This window comes from Gopherus flavomarginatus, chromosome 24 (assembly GCF_025201925.1).
Source record: "Gopherus flavomarginatus isolate rGopFla2 chromosome 24, rGopFla2.mat.asm, whole genome shotgun sequence".
NCBI lineage: Eukaryota > Metazoa > Chordata > Testudines > Testudinidae > Gopherus > Gopherus flavomarginatus.
The window spans coordinates 11,242,345-11,258,496 of record NC_066640.1 but is presented as its reverse complement, the minus strand read 5'-3'; the positions used below and the strand labels follow the sequence as shown (position 1 = coordinate 11,258,496).

Sequence of the window (16,152 nt, the reverse complement as noted above, 5' to 3'; positions counted from 1 at the left end):
CTTAGGGGAACGCCCAGAGCTGATGTTTGTGAGGATCGAGTGCTGTTGCTGCACATGATAGGGCCTGGATCTCCTTTCATTCCAAGCAGTGTAAAGCAGGAGTGAGCCCAGGACTGGGGACCCTAGGACTGAAAAACAGGGAGCCCAAATTCTCTTCTCTCCCTTAGTCACTCAGGGCCTGGAATATCCGGGGGACCTGCAGTTGCATCCCCAGCAGTGAGGCTGACAGGGGGAGGTGTCTGTAGCAGCAAAGGGAGAACCAGGCACAGGCGGAGAAATGGCTGGGGTCACGTCTTACTTCCCACAGAGCTCACCCCACTGGACTGGGACTGGAGCATCCTCTGAGGTTCCTGGTTCCTTTTGTGGCACTCTTAGCACAATTGGTTCCCTCCACCCCCAATCCCCAAGTATCCGTCAGTGGTGATGGGACGAAGGGGTCATCACCGTGTTTCTGGAGTAGTACTGTTGGGATTCTCACTGCTTGGCCCTATCATAGGGGAAGAACCCTATCTCCCAGGGAATCACCATCCAGAAGGCGAGACATCTCCTGCCAGCTGCACCCTTGCTCGGGAAAGCGGGGACAAGGCAGCGAGGCAGAGCGCTGGTTGGGCATGGGCATCAGGCACACATCTGGTCTGCTGCAACTGTCAGCAGGAGCAATGGAGCAGAGCGGCCTCCAACGAGGGCAGGAGACCGTCAGTAGAGCAGCGTGGCTGGGCTCACAGTCTCCTTTCTCCAGCCATAGTATCAAACTGTGTGTGTGCATTGGGGGGAGAGAGAGATGCTGTGTGTCTGTCACTGATCCAGTCAGAGCCTACAGAGCAGAGACCACAAGCAGCTGGAAACACAGCCACCTGGCCCAGCTCAACAGCTCCCACGATGCACTGCTTCCACGACTGGAGACCATGTTGCATCATGGGAGATGAAGTCTGGATGAGGAGGCTGGCCAATAGAGGAGACTGGGAACATGAGGCACCTGAACTACAACTCCCATAAGGCACCATGGGAGCGTGTCAGAAACAAAATACTTACCAGTTTGTTTTTGTTTGTTTCCAAAACCACCAAATTTGTTGTGGAAAAACACCCCAATTTCCGACCAGCTCTACAAGGAACTTTCTGCCACCACGCAATGGCAGGAGAGAGCACTGGTTGCCTAGAGTCGTGGGGACTTTTCTCTATTCTTTCTAAGCAGCACTGTGGGAGCGCCAGTGACTAGCTCAGAAAGCACTTCAGAATAGGAAGGTGCAGAAGAACAAGGCAATGCTCCCTTAACTCCATGCTGGGGTACCGGCAAATGGGACACACTCAGCTTTGGGAGCGAGGTATCCTCACAGCAAGTACTGACATGCTGGGGTGTAAAGAGACAAAAAATTTTTAAGTCTATACTATAGAACTCCAGGGCAGTGAGCTTTTCTCATCCACTTGCAGCTCAAACAGCAACATACCCAAACCATAGCCACCTCCGTCTCCATCTGTTCCTGGCAGTATGTGGGGGGCTGATCCGAGGACATCTTATAACGAAGGAGTTGATGAGCAGCTGGAGGGTTGGAAAGGCTCAGAGACATTCCACAGGGCTAGAGGCAGGGAATCCACCACCACAAGCCTGATCCCTTTTGAATCCAGAATCTCTTTTGCCAGAACCTGGGAATGGGTGACGGGATGGATCACTTGATGATCACCTGTTCTGTTCATTCCCTCTGGCGCACCTGGCACTGGCCACTGTTGGAAGACAGGATACTGGGCTAGATGGACTTTTGGGCTGACCCAGTAGGGCTGTTCTTATGAATCCTGCCTCTGGGGTGGAGACAAAGCTAGGAGGAGGGCTGTACATTTCTGGTTCAGCCATGGCTTGTGAGAATGGCTGTTTCTGTCAATAATGCTAATGAGGTTTCAGTGAAATGGGTTCTAACAGGAATCTAATGGGATTTCAGTGATTTGGGATTTAAATGGAAATGGGATGAAGACAGCTGATGAGATCCTAACCCAAGGTGGCTCGGGTTCGAGTCTAGGTTCTGAAACCCACTCCTGGGCCTAAACTGAGCTGCATTCAAACAGCATCGACCCACGGGCGGGCGGAGCCGGGTAGAGTGAATCTTAGGCTGACTTGGCAGGATCCTTTTGTTCAGACCCTTTTCCCGGGTTCCAGCTGAGACATGCTTTGCCTGGATAAATGCCTACAGGCCTGTCAGTGCTTCCCCACTGCAACTGCTGGCAGATAAGGAAGGGAATCCGGGAAGCTAGGAGCAGCCTGAGCACAGCGAGAGTAATTGCACCAGGGGGAGCAGGGAGATTTGCAGCTTGGTTACATGACAGGCAAAGAGCCTGCAGCAATGGAAGGAGGGAGGTTAGGAACTAAGCCCATCAGACCAGCAAGGAAAGCAAGAGGGGTGCACTGTTCAAATGACACGCAGCTGTTGGCAGTGAAAGGCCAGGGCTCAGGGGAGGCAGCTGCTAGCCAGGGCAAACCAGCTTTCCTCAGCTACCAATGCTGGGCTGTTCCTGCTGATTACCGCATTCCCACCTAGGGCTGCCCTCGAGGCAGGGTCTCAGAGCTGAGATTTCCCCATTCCATGCTGGGATGGGAACTTTACGAACCTCAGGGTTATGGGATTTCCACGTCTCGGTCCCCAGTACTTAGAGAGGGGATTGGGATTCATGATACCTTGGTTTTATTCCCAGCTGTGGGAGGAGACTTTGATCAACTGGTTGGACTAGGAAGCTGGGCAACAGGACTCCTGGATTCTGTGCCATCACAGACTCACTGTGTGGCCTTGTGTGTGGATCACCTCATTGCTCTGTGCCTCAGTTTCCCCATCTATCAAATAAGGATGATAATACCAACCCATCACATGGGTGGCTCACAAGGCCTAGAAAGCCAATATTTATAAAGCTCTTTGGGATCCTTGGATGAAAGATTCTCTAGAAGGGCAAAGTGTTACTAAAAAGAGGGAGCAATCCTGCCTTTGGTCTCGGGAAGGCAGAGCTGGGTTCGGCACCAGCACACAGATCCCCGTGGGCGGGTGCTGATCCTAGGTAGAGATCCCATAACCTAGTTCTTCCACCGCTCAGTCCTGGCAAGGGAAGGTCAGAACATGGGGCCTGAGATTTTAGAGAGAACAGAGTCAGAATCAGGCCTTAAACCCCCGTGCCCCTGAACTTCGTGATGTTCTAGATCTGGATCCAGAGTTCAACTTCGGTCCCTTCCTAGCTGCCCGTCCCCCAGGCTGGTCCTGCTGTGGAGGCCCCGCTGAGGTCGCGTGAGGAAGAGGGGCTGGGATGTAGGCGTGTCTGCCCCACAGTCTCTGTGCCAGGCTGAACAGGCCCTAGGGAAGCTGCAGTTTGCCCCGCCCAGCGAGGGAGCTAGGATGCGAGCATCCCCAGACACAGGCTCAGGCAGCCTCCGTGTTGCTAGGTAACCGGGCAAGAGGATTTTGTGATGCCGGTCACGCTGCTGAAGTTCCCACCCCTCCCTCAGGGCTGCGGCGCTTCCTGCGAAGGGGTCTCTTCATTCAGCGCTCTCCTCCGGGCTGGTCAGGCAGGTACCAGGGCCAGATGCCAGGAGGGAGTTCCAGTTTGGGGCCTGCCAGGGCAGAGCCCGGAGTGGTGTGAGGAGGGGCTCGGATCCAGACCTGGCATTTTCCTTGCTGGGTGCTGCTGATCTGTGGGGAGGGTCCCCTGTGGGGCAGCTGTGGGTGGGTTGGGGCAAGAACAGGCTTTGGCTCACCATTGTGCCGCTTCCACCAGGTGCCCTGCTTGTGCCACTGCTACCTCCAGGTGTCATGTGCCATGAGCAGCTTCCTGCAATCATCTGCACCAGCAGGTGCTTTGAAGGTGGCATCATAGCAGCCAGTGCAAAGGATTCCAGGGCCCCTGTCTGGGAACCAACGGTACCCAGTAAACATGGCCCTGCCAGGCTTTGCTGGAGGGGACAGCAGGGGGGCTGAAATGCCGCAGACAGAGATGGGCTGATGGCTGAGCGAACATGGAGCCGGCTGAGAATGGACAAACTCACTCCAGGCACCGACTCCTCTGTGGGGGTCTGAGCTGGGATTTGACATGGAAACGGGAATCTGGCTGGTGTCTGTGGTCATGAAGAGCCCGTGCTGTCCCGCGGTTCTGGTTTCCATGGGAGAGCTGGGGACAGTGGCCTCTGAAACCTTCAGCTCCAGCCCAGGTGGGGACAGTGACTGTATAGGAACGGTGCAGCCTCCCTTTAAATAGCTTGTGAACCTTCTAGTGGTGCCCACCATGTTCCATATTTGAGAAGTGCACGCCGCGAGGCCAGGCATGCTGGTGTCCCAGGAATGTGGCGACCTGGGCAAAGCTCCGCCTGTCTGGTTTCTCCATACCGTCCTTGTTGTGTAAAGCGCAAAAGACACAACCGTGGCCAAGGGCTGATCCCAGCTGAGGGCCACCCAGGAGTTCTTATGTGAAGTGAGTTTGGTGGTGGGTCTCCACACACTCCCAGCCGGCCCTGGGCCCTGACACGCTCCACAGAGGGACCAAGATCCAGTGGCCCAGGAGTGGGTCCTGGCTGCTGGGGGAGGTGTGTTGGGAACGCAGATCTGTTTGCTGCTTCCCAGGACCACCAGCTGTGGGTGTGACTGGATCTAGCTCCGCAGGGCTGGGATTTCCAGCCGGGGTGGGTTCAGCGAGGGGAGGCTGATGTGTGCCAGGCAGCTCGCAAAGCCCCCCGCATGGCTTCCCCCACTGCCCCCGGTAGAGCGACCAGACAGCAAGTGTGAAAAATGGGGAGGGGGGTAATAGAAGCCTATATAAGAAAAAGACCCCAAAATCGGGTCTGTCCATATAAAATCGGGACATCTGGTCACCTTGGCCAGGAGAGGGCTGCCGGAGTCCCCGATCTCCAGCTGGGGGATGCACGGGGTGGGAGGAAGGAGGGGGCACACGATCGGTCCCGCCCTGCAAGCAGGTGCTGGGGACGGGGAGGGGGGGCTAAGCCACCCCCTCCCCTTACGGGGGGCAGGTACCAGCCCCCCACCCGCAGAGCTGCATGGGGGGGCGCTGATTGCAACCCCCCCTCCTCTTGCTGGGCGCCCCCGCCTGCTCCTTTGTTTCGCTGCCCCGGGCTCGCCATGGAAACGGGCAGGAGCCGAGCCGAGCCGAGCCGAGCCGCGCGCACACGCTCGCTCCCCCCGCCCCAATTCAGCCCGACCCCCGCCCCGCCGGCTTTGTGCGCGCTCGCAGCCGCCGCCGCAGCCGCCAGCCCGAGCGGCTCCAGCCCCGCAGGGATCGCGGCGGCCGAGCCGGGAGCAGCTCGAGCCCCGCGCCCCCCTTTGTCCGGGCCGGCCCCGGCAGCGCGGCGAGGTGAGTGGCCGAGGCGGGGCGGGCACCTGCGGGCTCCAGGCTTTTCCCCGCCCCGGCGGCCGGACAAAGGGCTGGATCCGCCCTGTGCTGCAGCCCGGGGTGGGGGGATGTGGCACAGACCCTCCCCATCCCCAGGCCAGCGGGTCCCACGGCTCAGACCCCTGGGCGCTCGGGTGGGGCTGCCCCCGCCCCAACCCCTTCCCCTGAGCGGGGGTGCGCCCCCCTGTCCAGACCCCCCCCCCCGACTGGTCCCAGCACCGGGTCCGCTTCCCTCGGGCAGGACTTGGGGAAAGTTTGGGGGCGTGGATCGCGTGGGGGGGGGGGCTGGGTAGCGGCCGGGGGGGGCAGCTTGGCAGGGTCAATTCCCCCCCCCCCCCCGCGCGCTGGCTCCGATGGGAAGGTGCAGCCCCATTCTCTGAGCCTGTCACCCGCGTGGGGGACCCGCCCCCCTCCCCACGGAGCCTGGCTCCTGTCGCAATCTCGCGCCGCGGTACCCGGGCGTTTTGTTCCTTGGGGTCCTGGGCTGGGGCTGGCACGACGGGGGGGTCGCTAGGGGGCGCCCCTCCCGCGTATAGCCCACGGGCTGCAATACAAGTGGGGACCCTTCCACAGCCTGCAGGTAGGAGCCTCAGCCCTGCCCTGCCGGTCTCTGGCAGGGTTGGGGAGCAAGGGGAGGGGACTCAGACCGCACCCGCAACCACCCCACCCCACCCCCGCTGGCATTTTTAATAGGATAGCCTGGCCAAGCTGCAACCTGCTGCAGCATCAGTGTCTTGCAGGGATCTGGAGAATGGGCAGAGCAGGACTCCCTGCAAAGATCTGCTGCTGAGACCCCAGCCAGGCCCTGGGCTTCCCTCCAGCCCCCCCTCCTCGGGCCAGGATGAGGGATTCAAGGCAGCCCTTGTTTTGCCCTTCTCTCTAGCAGTCACCCCACTCTGCCTGCCTACTGCCTGGCTTTTTACCCCTCGCACCTCCACCCACCTTTTCCAGCATCCCCAGAGTGAGCCGTTTAAATCTCACGTCAGCCCCATGCCGGGGTCCTTCCCCCTCACCCATCGATTGCCACATGTCTCCCCTCCCCTGTCCCGCCTCCAGTCTGTTACAGAGCGCAACTCCCCCATGCTGGGCAGACCAACCCTGGGCTGGGGGATCACACTGACAGCTCCTAGCCTGGGGGAAGGAAAGCAGGGAGTAGGTGTTATTGCCACAGGCTGGGTGGGGTGGGCAGGATGGGCATGAGACAAGGGGTAAGCGAGAAGGGGAATGCAGAGCCTGGACAGGGGGGCAACGCGGGTGAGGCTGGGTATGAGGTGGCTGGATCCTTCCATACACCCAGCATTCATGCGCCATTCCCACCAGTGCCTCCTGCTGGGAGAGGCTGGGACTGGAGTTGCCGAGAGTCCCCACCCCAGTCAGCGCTCCTGCCCTACTTGCTCCAGTGCTGGGTTGGTCCTGGGGTAACGATGATCTTCCCCCCCAGACAGCACTCCCCTACCCCTTGAGTGCTGCTAAACTAACCCTTGCCGCGTATCTCGTTGTCTAGACTGACCCAGGCGAGCCCCCGTCGCTGGCCCCCTGAGCCGACACCATGATCTCCACGAAAGAGAAGTCCAAAGCCCCCAAGGATAGCATGACGCTCCTTCCGTGCTTCTACTTTGTGGAGGTGGGTAGAGGCTTTCCAAGGGGACCCAGAGCACAGCAGGGAGGGGGCGGGCGCTGCCTTTCGCGCCACGTCCCAGCAGCGAGGCGGGAGCGGAGTGTCAGCAGCATGTGAGATGCTCTCACAAGAGCCAGCTGAGCACTGCAGGGGCTGAGGACGGGGGAATGAATGGGAGATGATTCAATTTACACGGCTGGAGCTGATTCCGTTTCTGGGGCTGAGTCTCAGTTACTCCTTTCCTGTGCCTGGGACCTGGATGGAGGAGGGTTAAGGTGGCTTTAATCTACCTTTGTCCTTCCTTTACTTTGAAGGTGTGGATGGGTCTGCTCAACTCGAGGTTTGAGTTAGAGCAGCCCTGTGGCTGCTCTATCTTGCACTCTGCTTCCCATGACTCCCAGCAAACAGAGAATACCCATAGTGCAGTGTGCCCCGGCCACACCCCCAGCAATCTTCTGTCTTGGGGTTGGGTGCAAGAAGAGCCCTTGTGCCAGCCCTGCACTGATCAGGGAGACCCCTGGCAGGGCCATTCTCAGGAAGCTGTTTTCACCCACCTGAAGCCCTTTGACTCTGCTAGAGGGGCCCAATGTGGCCTGAGTGTCACTGAGAATTGAGGCATGTGGCTGCATGTCATGACTGCTCCCTGGGTGGCAGAGCTGCAGGTTTCCTCTCTCTGTCTCGCGCTCTAATAAAATCTCTCCCAGGGAGACGCTTACCACAAAATGGACCACAGGCCTTGTGGGCAGGGGGAGAGGGATCGGTACATGAGGGCTGACGAGCTCTGCCCCTCAAGCCCCTCCTGGCCAGGTCTGAGTGGGGTTGGTGGATGGGCAGAGACGCTAGGCCTAGGGGGAGGAATGAATGAGGCAGAGGGTCTGCTTAACATTTCTACTGCAGCCCCTAGAGACTGGAGCCTGATTGTGACAGGTGCTGTACGGACACATAGGAAAAAGACTCTCTAGTGATTAGAGCAGAGGTGTCTGGGAGTCAGGTCTCCTGGGTTCTACTCCCAGCTATAGGAGGGGAGTGTGGTCGCAGGGGTGTCTGGGAGTCAGGACTCCTGGGTTCTATTCCCAGCTATAGGAGGGGAGTGTGGTCTTGGGAGTGACTGGGAGTCGGACGCCTGGGTTCTATTCCCAGCTATAGGAGGGGAGTGTGGTCGCAGGGGTGTTTGGGAGTCAGGACGCCTGGGTTCTATTCCCAGCTATAGGAGGGGAGTGTGGTCTTGGGAGTGACTGGGAGTCGGACGCCTGGGTTCTATTCCCAGCTATAGGAGGGGAGTGTGGTCGCAGGGGTGTTTGGGAGTCAGGACGCCTGGGTTCTATTCCCAGCTATAGGAGGGGAGTGTTGTCTTGGGGGTGACTGGTAGTCAGGACTCCTGGGTTCTATTCCCAGCTATAGGAGGGGAGTGTGGTCTTGGGAGTGACTGGGAGTCGGACGCCTGGGTTCTATTCCCAGCTATAGGAGGGGAGTGTGGTCGCAGGGGTGTCTGGGAGTCAGGACACCTGGGTTCTATTCCCAGCTATAGGAGGGGAGTGTGGTCTTGGGGGTGTCTGGGAGTCAGGACTCCTGGGTTCTATTCCCAGCTATAGGAGGGGAGTGTGGTCTTGAGGGTGACTGGGAGTCGGATGCCTGGGTTCTATTCCCAGCTATAGGAGGGGAGTGTGGTCGTGGGGGTGACTGGGAGTCAGGACTCCTGGGTTCTATTCCCAGCTATAGGAGGGGAGTGTGGTTGTGGGGGTGACTAGGAGTCAGGACTCCTGGGTTCTATTCCCAGCTATAGGAGGGGAGTGTGGTCTTGGGAGTGACTGGGAGTCGGACGCCTGGGTTCTATTCCCAGCTATAGGAGGGGAGCGTGGTTGCGTGGGTGTCTAGGAATCAGGATGCCTGGGTTCTATTCCCAGCTATAGGAGGGGAGTGTGGTCACTGGGGTGTCTGGGAGTCAGGACGCCTGGGTTCTATTCCCGGCTATAGGAGGGGAGTGTGGTCTTGGGGGTGACTGGGAGTCAGGACTCCTGGGTTCTATTCCCAGCTATAGGAGGGGAGTGTGGTCGCAGGGGTGTCTGGGAGCCAGGACTCCTGGGTTCTATTCCCAGCTATAGGAGGGGAGTGTGGTCGTGGGGGTGACTGGGAGTCAGGACTCCTGGGTTCTATTCCCAGCTATAGGAGGGGAGTGTGGTTGTGGGGGTGTCTGGGAGTCAGGACTCCTGGGTTCTATTCCCAGCTATAGGAGGGGAGTGTGGTCGTGGGGGTGACTGAGAGTCAGGACTCCTGGGTTCTATTCCCTGATCTGTAAAAGGCAGTGATTACAATGACACCCCTGACTTGCCTTAGAGGGTGATTGCGCCCTAAGGCCCTTGAAGGCAGGTCTGTAGCATGGCAGGGGGATGAAAGTGAGCCCACTGCACCATGCTCCTGACTCCACCTCTTTGCTTGCCTCCTTCCTACCCCTCGCCCAGCTCCCGATTGTGGCTTCCTCCATCGTGACGCTGTATTTCCTGGAGCTGACCGACCTCTTCAAGCCAGCCAAGGTGGGTTTCCAGTGCTATGACCGGGCCCTGTCCATGCCTTACGTGGAGACCAACGAGGAGATGATTCCTCTGCTGATGCTTCTCAGCCTGGCCTTTGCTGCTCCCGCTGCCTCGGTATGTAGCCGGCGCCAAGCCCGGGGGGGCTTCTCTTTCCACGTGGGCCGGGAGGGCTGAGACAAGGGGGTGAGGGAAGGGAGAGGCCTGGAGGGACCTTTTGGAGAGGAGGGAGGGCAGATTCCGCCCGGCCCTGATTTCACCTCCCTTCTTCAGAGACTGCAGGGGCCTGTACAGCCCCAGGCACAGGCTATGGCAGCCCAGACTTGTGCCCCTTCAAAGGCCCCTCCGCCCCGATGCCCCCTGCCCAGAGCAGCCCCAGCAACTGGGGCTCTAGCAGAGACAATGCAAAGCTGGGCCAGGTTTCGGGGCCCCTGTGGACCAGCCACCTGGCACGATAGGACAATGGTAGAGTATGCGGGAGGGGGATGTGTGTTGTGTTGGGACTGGAATAGCTGGGAGCTCCCCACCAGTGCTCCTGCCCTACAGCGCCCCCTGCTGGGAGAGGGTAGGGTTTGAGTAGCTGGGAACTCCCCAGTGCTTCTGCCCTGCTCCCTACAGCACCCCCTGGAGTAACTGGGAGCTCCCCCCACACCCTGCCAGCGCTCCTGCCCCGCTCCCTACAGCACCCTCTGGGGTAACTGGGAGCTCCCCTCACACCCTGCCAGCGCTCCTGCCCCGCTCCCTACAGCACCCCCTGTGGTAACTGGGAGCTCCCCTCACACCCTGCCAGCGCTCCTGCCCCGCTCCCTACAGTGCCCCCTGCTGGGAAAGGTCAGGACTGGAGTACCTGGGAGCTCCCCCCCACCCCACTGCCAGCGCTCTTCCCCTGCTTCCTACAGCGCCTCCTGCTGGGAGAGGGTAGGGCTTGAGTAGCTGGGAACTCCTCAGTGCTCTGCCCCGCTCCCTACAGCGCCCCCTGCTGGGAAAGGTCAGGACTGGAGTACCTGGGAGCTCCCTCCCACCCCACTGCCAGCGCTCTTCCCCTGCTTCCTACAGCGCCCCCTGCTGGGAGAGGTCAGGACTGGAATTCCTGGGAGTTCCCCCCATCACTCCTGCCCCGATCCCTACTGCTGGGAGAGGGTAGGACCTGCCCTGTGCCAAAACCTCTACATTTATACGCCTCGCTCTGACTTGCCAACTAGCCTGCATGGCCCACGCTGAGTTCTGCTCCTCCCCCCAGATCATGGTTGGGGAAGGCATCATCTACTGCCTGCAGTCCAAGCTGAAGGGACGCAGCGGGTCAGAGGGGAGCATCAACGCTGGCGGTTGCAACTTCAACTCCTTCCTGCGCAGGACTGTAAGGTTTGTGGGTAGGTTTTGCCGCAGTCCTGGCCTGGAGCCTTTCAGTTCTTTGTATCCGGGGGGGATGCTCCTTCTGAAGCTGCCTTGGGCTTGGATGAAGATGGGGCGGCGACAGAGGAGCCTGCATGGGAAGCACATGCAGCTTGGAGCGTGACCTGCAGCATCCCAGAGATCACTGCAGGCTCCAAAGCCCCACGTTCATCCTCCATGTTAGTGTCTCTCTGGTTGCCCCTGCCACATGGATGCCCTTGGCCTCTGACCCCATCATGGCCCTGCTCCACTGCTCTCGTGCTGTGGGCTCTGCGGCCACCACCCCAGAGGTGGCTGCATTTCACGGGGTTCTAGTCTGCACGGCACTTGGGGAGGACAAGTGCTGTGGAAATGGAAAATGTTCATTGCCCTGTGGCACTTCCAGACCTGGCTTTGGCACAAACCTGGGAGGGGTGAGGAGGTGGGAGGGGACTTGGGGAGGTGGACAGAGGAACTAGGGGGAGAGGCAGGTGGGAGGGGGCAGAGGAACATCTGTGACTTCCCAGTGGCCATGGCTCTAACCCGTGACCCGCTGATGATGCCCCCAGGGGTCCACGTGTTCGGACTCTGTGCCACCGCCCTGGTGACCGACGTGATCCAGCTGGCTACTGGCTACCACGCTCCCTTTTTCCTGACGGTCTGCAAGCCCAACTACACCCTGCTGGGGATCTCCTGTGACTCCAATCCTTACATCACTCAGGACATCTGCTCAGGCCAGGACCAGAATGCGATTCTCTCTGCCAGGTACGTCCCATGCAGTCCGGGGCCAAAGGGCTCGGCTTGAGGGACTCTGCCCCTGACGGTCCCAAAGGAAGGGAGTCCGAGGCTGTCTCTTCTCACCCGCCCCCCTGCCGGGCCCTGCTACAAGTGCCACGCTGTGATCTGGCTGCCCACCGTGCCACAGCCAAGTCCGTGCCAGCACTAGTCCAGGCTGCTCGAGCTGTCCTTTGTTTCCCTTTTGCAGGAAGACCTTCCCATCCCAGCATGCAACACTCTCAGCTTTTGCCGCTGTCTACGTGTCGGTGAGTTCACTCGCCTCTCTCCTTATCTCCCCGGCCTGCAACTGTGGGCTGATGCAAGCAAGTATGTGGTGCCTGCAGGCACACGCATGCCTCATGCTTCCAGCTCAGTCCCTCGTGCATGCCCCCGCACAGCGCCTTCCCCAGGCAAGCCACCTCGCTGTGCACACACAGCCCCCCAACACACACGTGCTGCTCCACACACATGCAAACACCTTTTGGTGCCCCCTCAGCCCATGCTCCTCCCCCTGTGTACCCCTGCACACGCATGGATACATGCACACAGCGCCCTGCCTTATGCAAATGCAAACACAACTACGGTGCCCCCCGACACAGTCAGATGCCCCCTCAACACATGCCCATGTGTGCAGACACACAGATTGCTTTGCTCTCACTCACACACACACACACACACACATGCAAAACTGCATACAGCTAACATAAGCCTCACCCTCCTGGGACTAGCCGAGGTGCTCCCCCAAACCAGAAAGGCCTGGGCAGTCCATGCAGGGAGGGGGTCACCCACCGATACAGGAGGTCTCATGCCCAGCCAGCCCCATGCATTTGCAGGGCTAGCACTCGGTCCGTGGCTCTGACAGGCCCCTGCTCTCCCCTCCTTTGGCCAGATGTATTTCAACTCCATCATCTCGGACAGCACCAAGCTCCTGAAGCCCATCCTGGTCTTTGCCTTCGCCATCGCCGCCGGCGTCTGCGGCCTGACCCAGATCACCCAGTACCGCAGCCACCCTATCGACGTCTACGTTGGCTTCCTCATCGGCTCCGGGATCGCGGCCTACCTGGTGAGTTCACGCCCCTGGGGGGCGGGAGCCCGGCTCAGGGCGCTGAGCTTAGAGCCCCCATGGAGAGGAAGGGCCTTTGCATCTCCCTCCAGGGGTTGGCTTCCGTCACTGGCATTAGGAGCAACGGAAGCTTCCTAGAAATGGGGAGCCAGCGGGCCCCCAACTGTGACTGGATGGCTGCTGTGCGGTCTCACCCCTGACCCCGGCCTTTCTTGCCCCTTCAGGCATACCACGCGGTGGGCAACTTCCAAGCGCCAAGCGAGAGGGCCCCGGCCAACCCCCCGGCCAAGGATGCCCTGCGGGCCCTGACCCAGCGGGGCCATGACTCGGTGTACCACCAGAATAAGTCCGTCAGCACGGATGAGCTCAACCCCCAGACCCGGCTAGACGGGGTGAACCGCCAGGTCCAGCGGGAGAAGAACTCCCTGGGCAGCCTGAAACGGGCCAGTGTGGACGTGGACCTGCTGGCCCCCCGCAGCCCCATGGGCAAAGAGAACATGGTCACCTTCAGCAACACCCTGCCCCGAGTCAACACCCCCTCCATGGACGACCCCGCCCGGCGCCACATGACCATCCACGTCCCCGTGGATGCCTCCCGCTCCAAGCAGCTCATCACCGAGTGGAAGCAGAAATCCCTGGAGGGCCGGAGCATGACACTGGCCGAGGAGGCCAGTGGGCACGCGAGGGCTGGCTCAGACTCAGTGGGCGCGGATGAAGAGGAGCACGTCCCCCCCTCACTCTACCCGACGGTGCAGGCCCGCACGGCCGAGCGGGCCGCCATGGGGCCCCGGGTTCTCATCCAGCCCCGGCCGGGGGCATCCCAGCTGGTTCACATCCCTGAAGAGAGCCAAGGCACCGCCAACATCTCCCCCAACAGCAGCTCGGCCGTGCGGGCCAAGTGGATGATGATGGCGGAGAAGGGGGCGGGCCAGCGGGTGGCCAACCCGCCTCGGCTCATGCAGGTCATCGCCATGTCCAAGCAGCAGGGCCTGGTGTCGGTCACCCCCAAGCACTCGGAGACCTCCTCCTCCTCCACCAGCTCCGATTCCTCCCAGTACCGCTCGCCGTCAGAGCGGGACAGCTCCAGCATTGTCACCATCGACGCCCACGCCCCGCACCACCCCGTGGTGCACCTGTCCTCCGGCAACGGGCCCTGGGAGTGGAAGGTGGCCCAGAAAGGCTCGGACGGGCAGGACACCTACGAGCTGAACGAGATGAGCAAGGATTACCGGGGCTTCCGGCCCACCAGGAGCGCCGGCGTCTCCCCTGGCTCCTCCATTAGTGACATCGAGCAGGACGAGCCGCGTTACGGCAGCGTGGCCACCATCAACGTGGCGCCGGGAGGGGGCGGGGCGGCGGAGAGGGGTGAGGGCGGCCTGGAGAACGTGCTAGGCCCCGCCAGCCGAGAGTCCACCCTGCGGAGGAAGCCTGCCAGCCTGACAGTCAGTGAGAAGGAGGGACACACGGACCACGAGGCGGAAAACTACTACAAGAAAATCCAAGCCAACCGGAGATTTAAGGAGTAATTCCCTCCCCCGCCCCCCCCCCCAGCTTTCACCCCACCTGCCCCGACCCAGGGCAGCTGTCCAGAGTGGGGAACCTGCCTCCGTGGGTTTCTCCGCTGCTGAACGACACAATCAGCACGATCCGTGTGCTGCTGCTTTGGGACGAGGCCAGGACCGGGGTGGTGTGAGCATCCATCTTTGGTGCGGGGGGGTCTCCAGGGATTTAGTTACAGCAGCCTCAAAGCGGAGCAGCATGTGGAGAAGATGTTGCAAGCGCCGGATAGGAGGGGTGGACTAGAAGACGCAGGGACCGCAGAGTTCTTCTCCGGGGCGTTAAAACAACGAGCCCTCCGCGGGACTCCCAATGTCCAACCAGGGGAGGAATTTTCCGTGTTTATTTATTTGTTAACCAGGTGCTGATGGGTCCCAGGAGGGTTGGAGTTTCAACTGTTGCGATGGTGGGGTGGGAGAGAATGAATGACTTTGAAAAGGCGGATTCCAGGAGTCCTGGGCTACCAATTGAGGCAACTGTCTCCAGCCTTACATGTCGATTTATTTGCCTCGCTCGCTGGGAGCTGGCAGCCAATTGATCCAGTCGCCAGCGGCTACCTGGACAGCGTCCCGTGTCATGTCCTCCTCCATCTGTTTTATTTGCAGGGGGGCCCGTCCGGCCAGCGACTGAATTCCGAACACTGTCGGACTCTGGAAATAGCTCCCTGGCTGACGCGTGGGGCGTATGCGGTGGGAAGGGGCATTAGCTGGGGCTCAAAGGCTTTTCACTGGCTGCCTGGAGATTTTTCAGGAGCCCCTTGTTCAGGTGTCAGTGCTGGCCTGGCCACTCCTTGCCCTCTGTGCTGAGTGTCACACGGGTGCCTAGGGACAATTGAAGCTCACCCCATGTACTCCCTATGGGTGGTCAGAAGAGGCTGACGGACAAAGCTTTCTGGGGGTAGGGGGGCACTTGCCTTAGCTGCCCATCAGCTGAGGACACGTTGATAAATAACCCTCTGTGCTTTGTTGTGGCTTCCAGGCTGTTCAGTCCTGCTGCCGCTTTACCACCCCCTCCTGGCACAATGTGGTACAGGGCACGGGCATCCCAGGCGGGATCAAGGCTTTGGAAGAGCACCCAGGCTTGGGAGGGGGGAAACCCGATTGCGCCAATATAATTTTCTCTCTCGTCTCACCATCCCTATAGTGAGACAGTGACCGGGGGAGGGAAGGGGGCTTTCGCACCAGCCTTGTGATCTGAGCTGGTGGGATTTTTATTTATTTATTTTTTAAATAGCGCGGGAAAGTTTGAGGACGTCTTCGTGATGCTTTTGTCGTTGTCGTTCGCCCCCCATGAAAAGTGGCCCTCAGTTCCCCTGGTTCCCCTGCCCCATCCACAGCCAAGCTGGCCGCCCCTTACTTGCCGGGGGTCTGAGCACCAGCCTAGCGACATCTGACTTAGTGGGCTTTGCAGCAGGGCCCCTATGTGGCCCACGGCGATGGGATGGGGGACAGCGGAGGGACAGGAAATGGATATCTGCCCCCCTGCTCTAGCCAGCAGCTGTGTGAGACCCCGTGGCCTTTGCTTAGCCTTCGGGCATCTGTCTCTGTAGCCACAGCAGCTCGCTGGTCAGGAGCAGTGGGAGGGGGAGGGCTGTGAGCTGAAAGGCAGGTGGGTGAATGGGAGGCATGCGTACGGGAGTGGGAGGGTTGCATAAGGGGGAAATACACTCTCCAGAGAGATGGGGGGTCCTAGCTGGGAGAGGAGGGTGCAGGGAGCTACCACTGGGGAATGGGGGAGGGGAATTACACAGTGGAATAAGAGGCCTTGATTCCTTACATTGCCCAATGCGACCGGTGCAATTAGAAGGGCTTCTCTGATCCTTCAGTGCTCTTCCATTTCTCAGGGGCAGCCACGTTTCTGGCTGGTGAGGG

The 16,152-nt window shown here is 60.1% G+C and overlaps 1 protein-coding gene across 3 annotated transcripts in view; it reads left to right on the top strand.

Annotated features, from left to right (window-relative positions):
* PLPPR3 (phospholipid phosphatase related 3) overlaps positions 1-15,911 on the top strand; it is a 50,247-nt gene extending 34,336 nt beyond the window's left edge. The window contains exons 1-8 of one of the 3 annotated variants that reach the window (XM_050933898.1): positions 3,413-3,539; positions 6,872-6,991; positions 9,445-9,630; positions 10,754-10,883; positions 11,454-11,649; positions 11,870-11,927; positions 12,551-12,724; positions 12,949-15,911. In XM_050933898.1, the coding sequence (XP_050789855.1) occupies positions 6,917-6,991; positions 9,445-9,630; positions 10,754-10,883; positions 11,454-11,649; positions 11,870-11,927; positions 12,551-12,724; positions 12,949-14,250 (2,121 nt within the window). In that variant the 5' untranslated portion in view covers positions 3,413-3,539; positions 6,872-6,916 and the 3' untranslated portion in view covers positions 14,251-15,911. Of the gene's footprint in view, positions 1-3,412; positions 3,540-5,268; positions 5,329-6,871; positions 6,992-9,444; positions 9,631-10,753; positions 10,884-11,453; positions 11,650-11,869; positions 11,928-12,550; positions 12,725-12,948 lie in introns of those variants that run through there. The other 2 variants (XM_050933899.1, XM_050933897.1) reach the window with 2 other exon arrangements.
* The last annotated feature ends 241 nt before the right edge of the window (positions 15,912-16,152 follow it).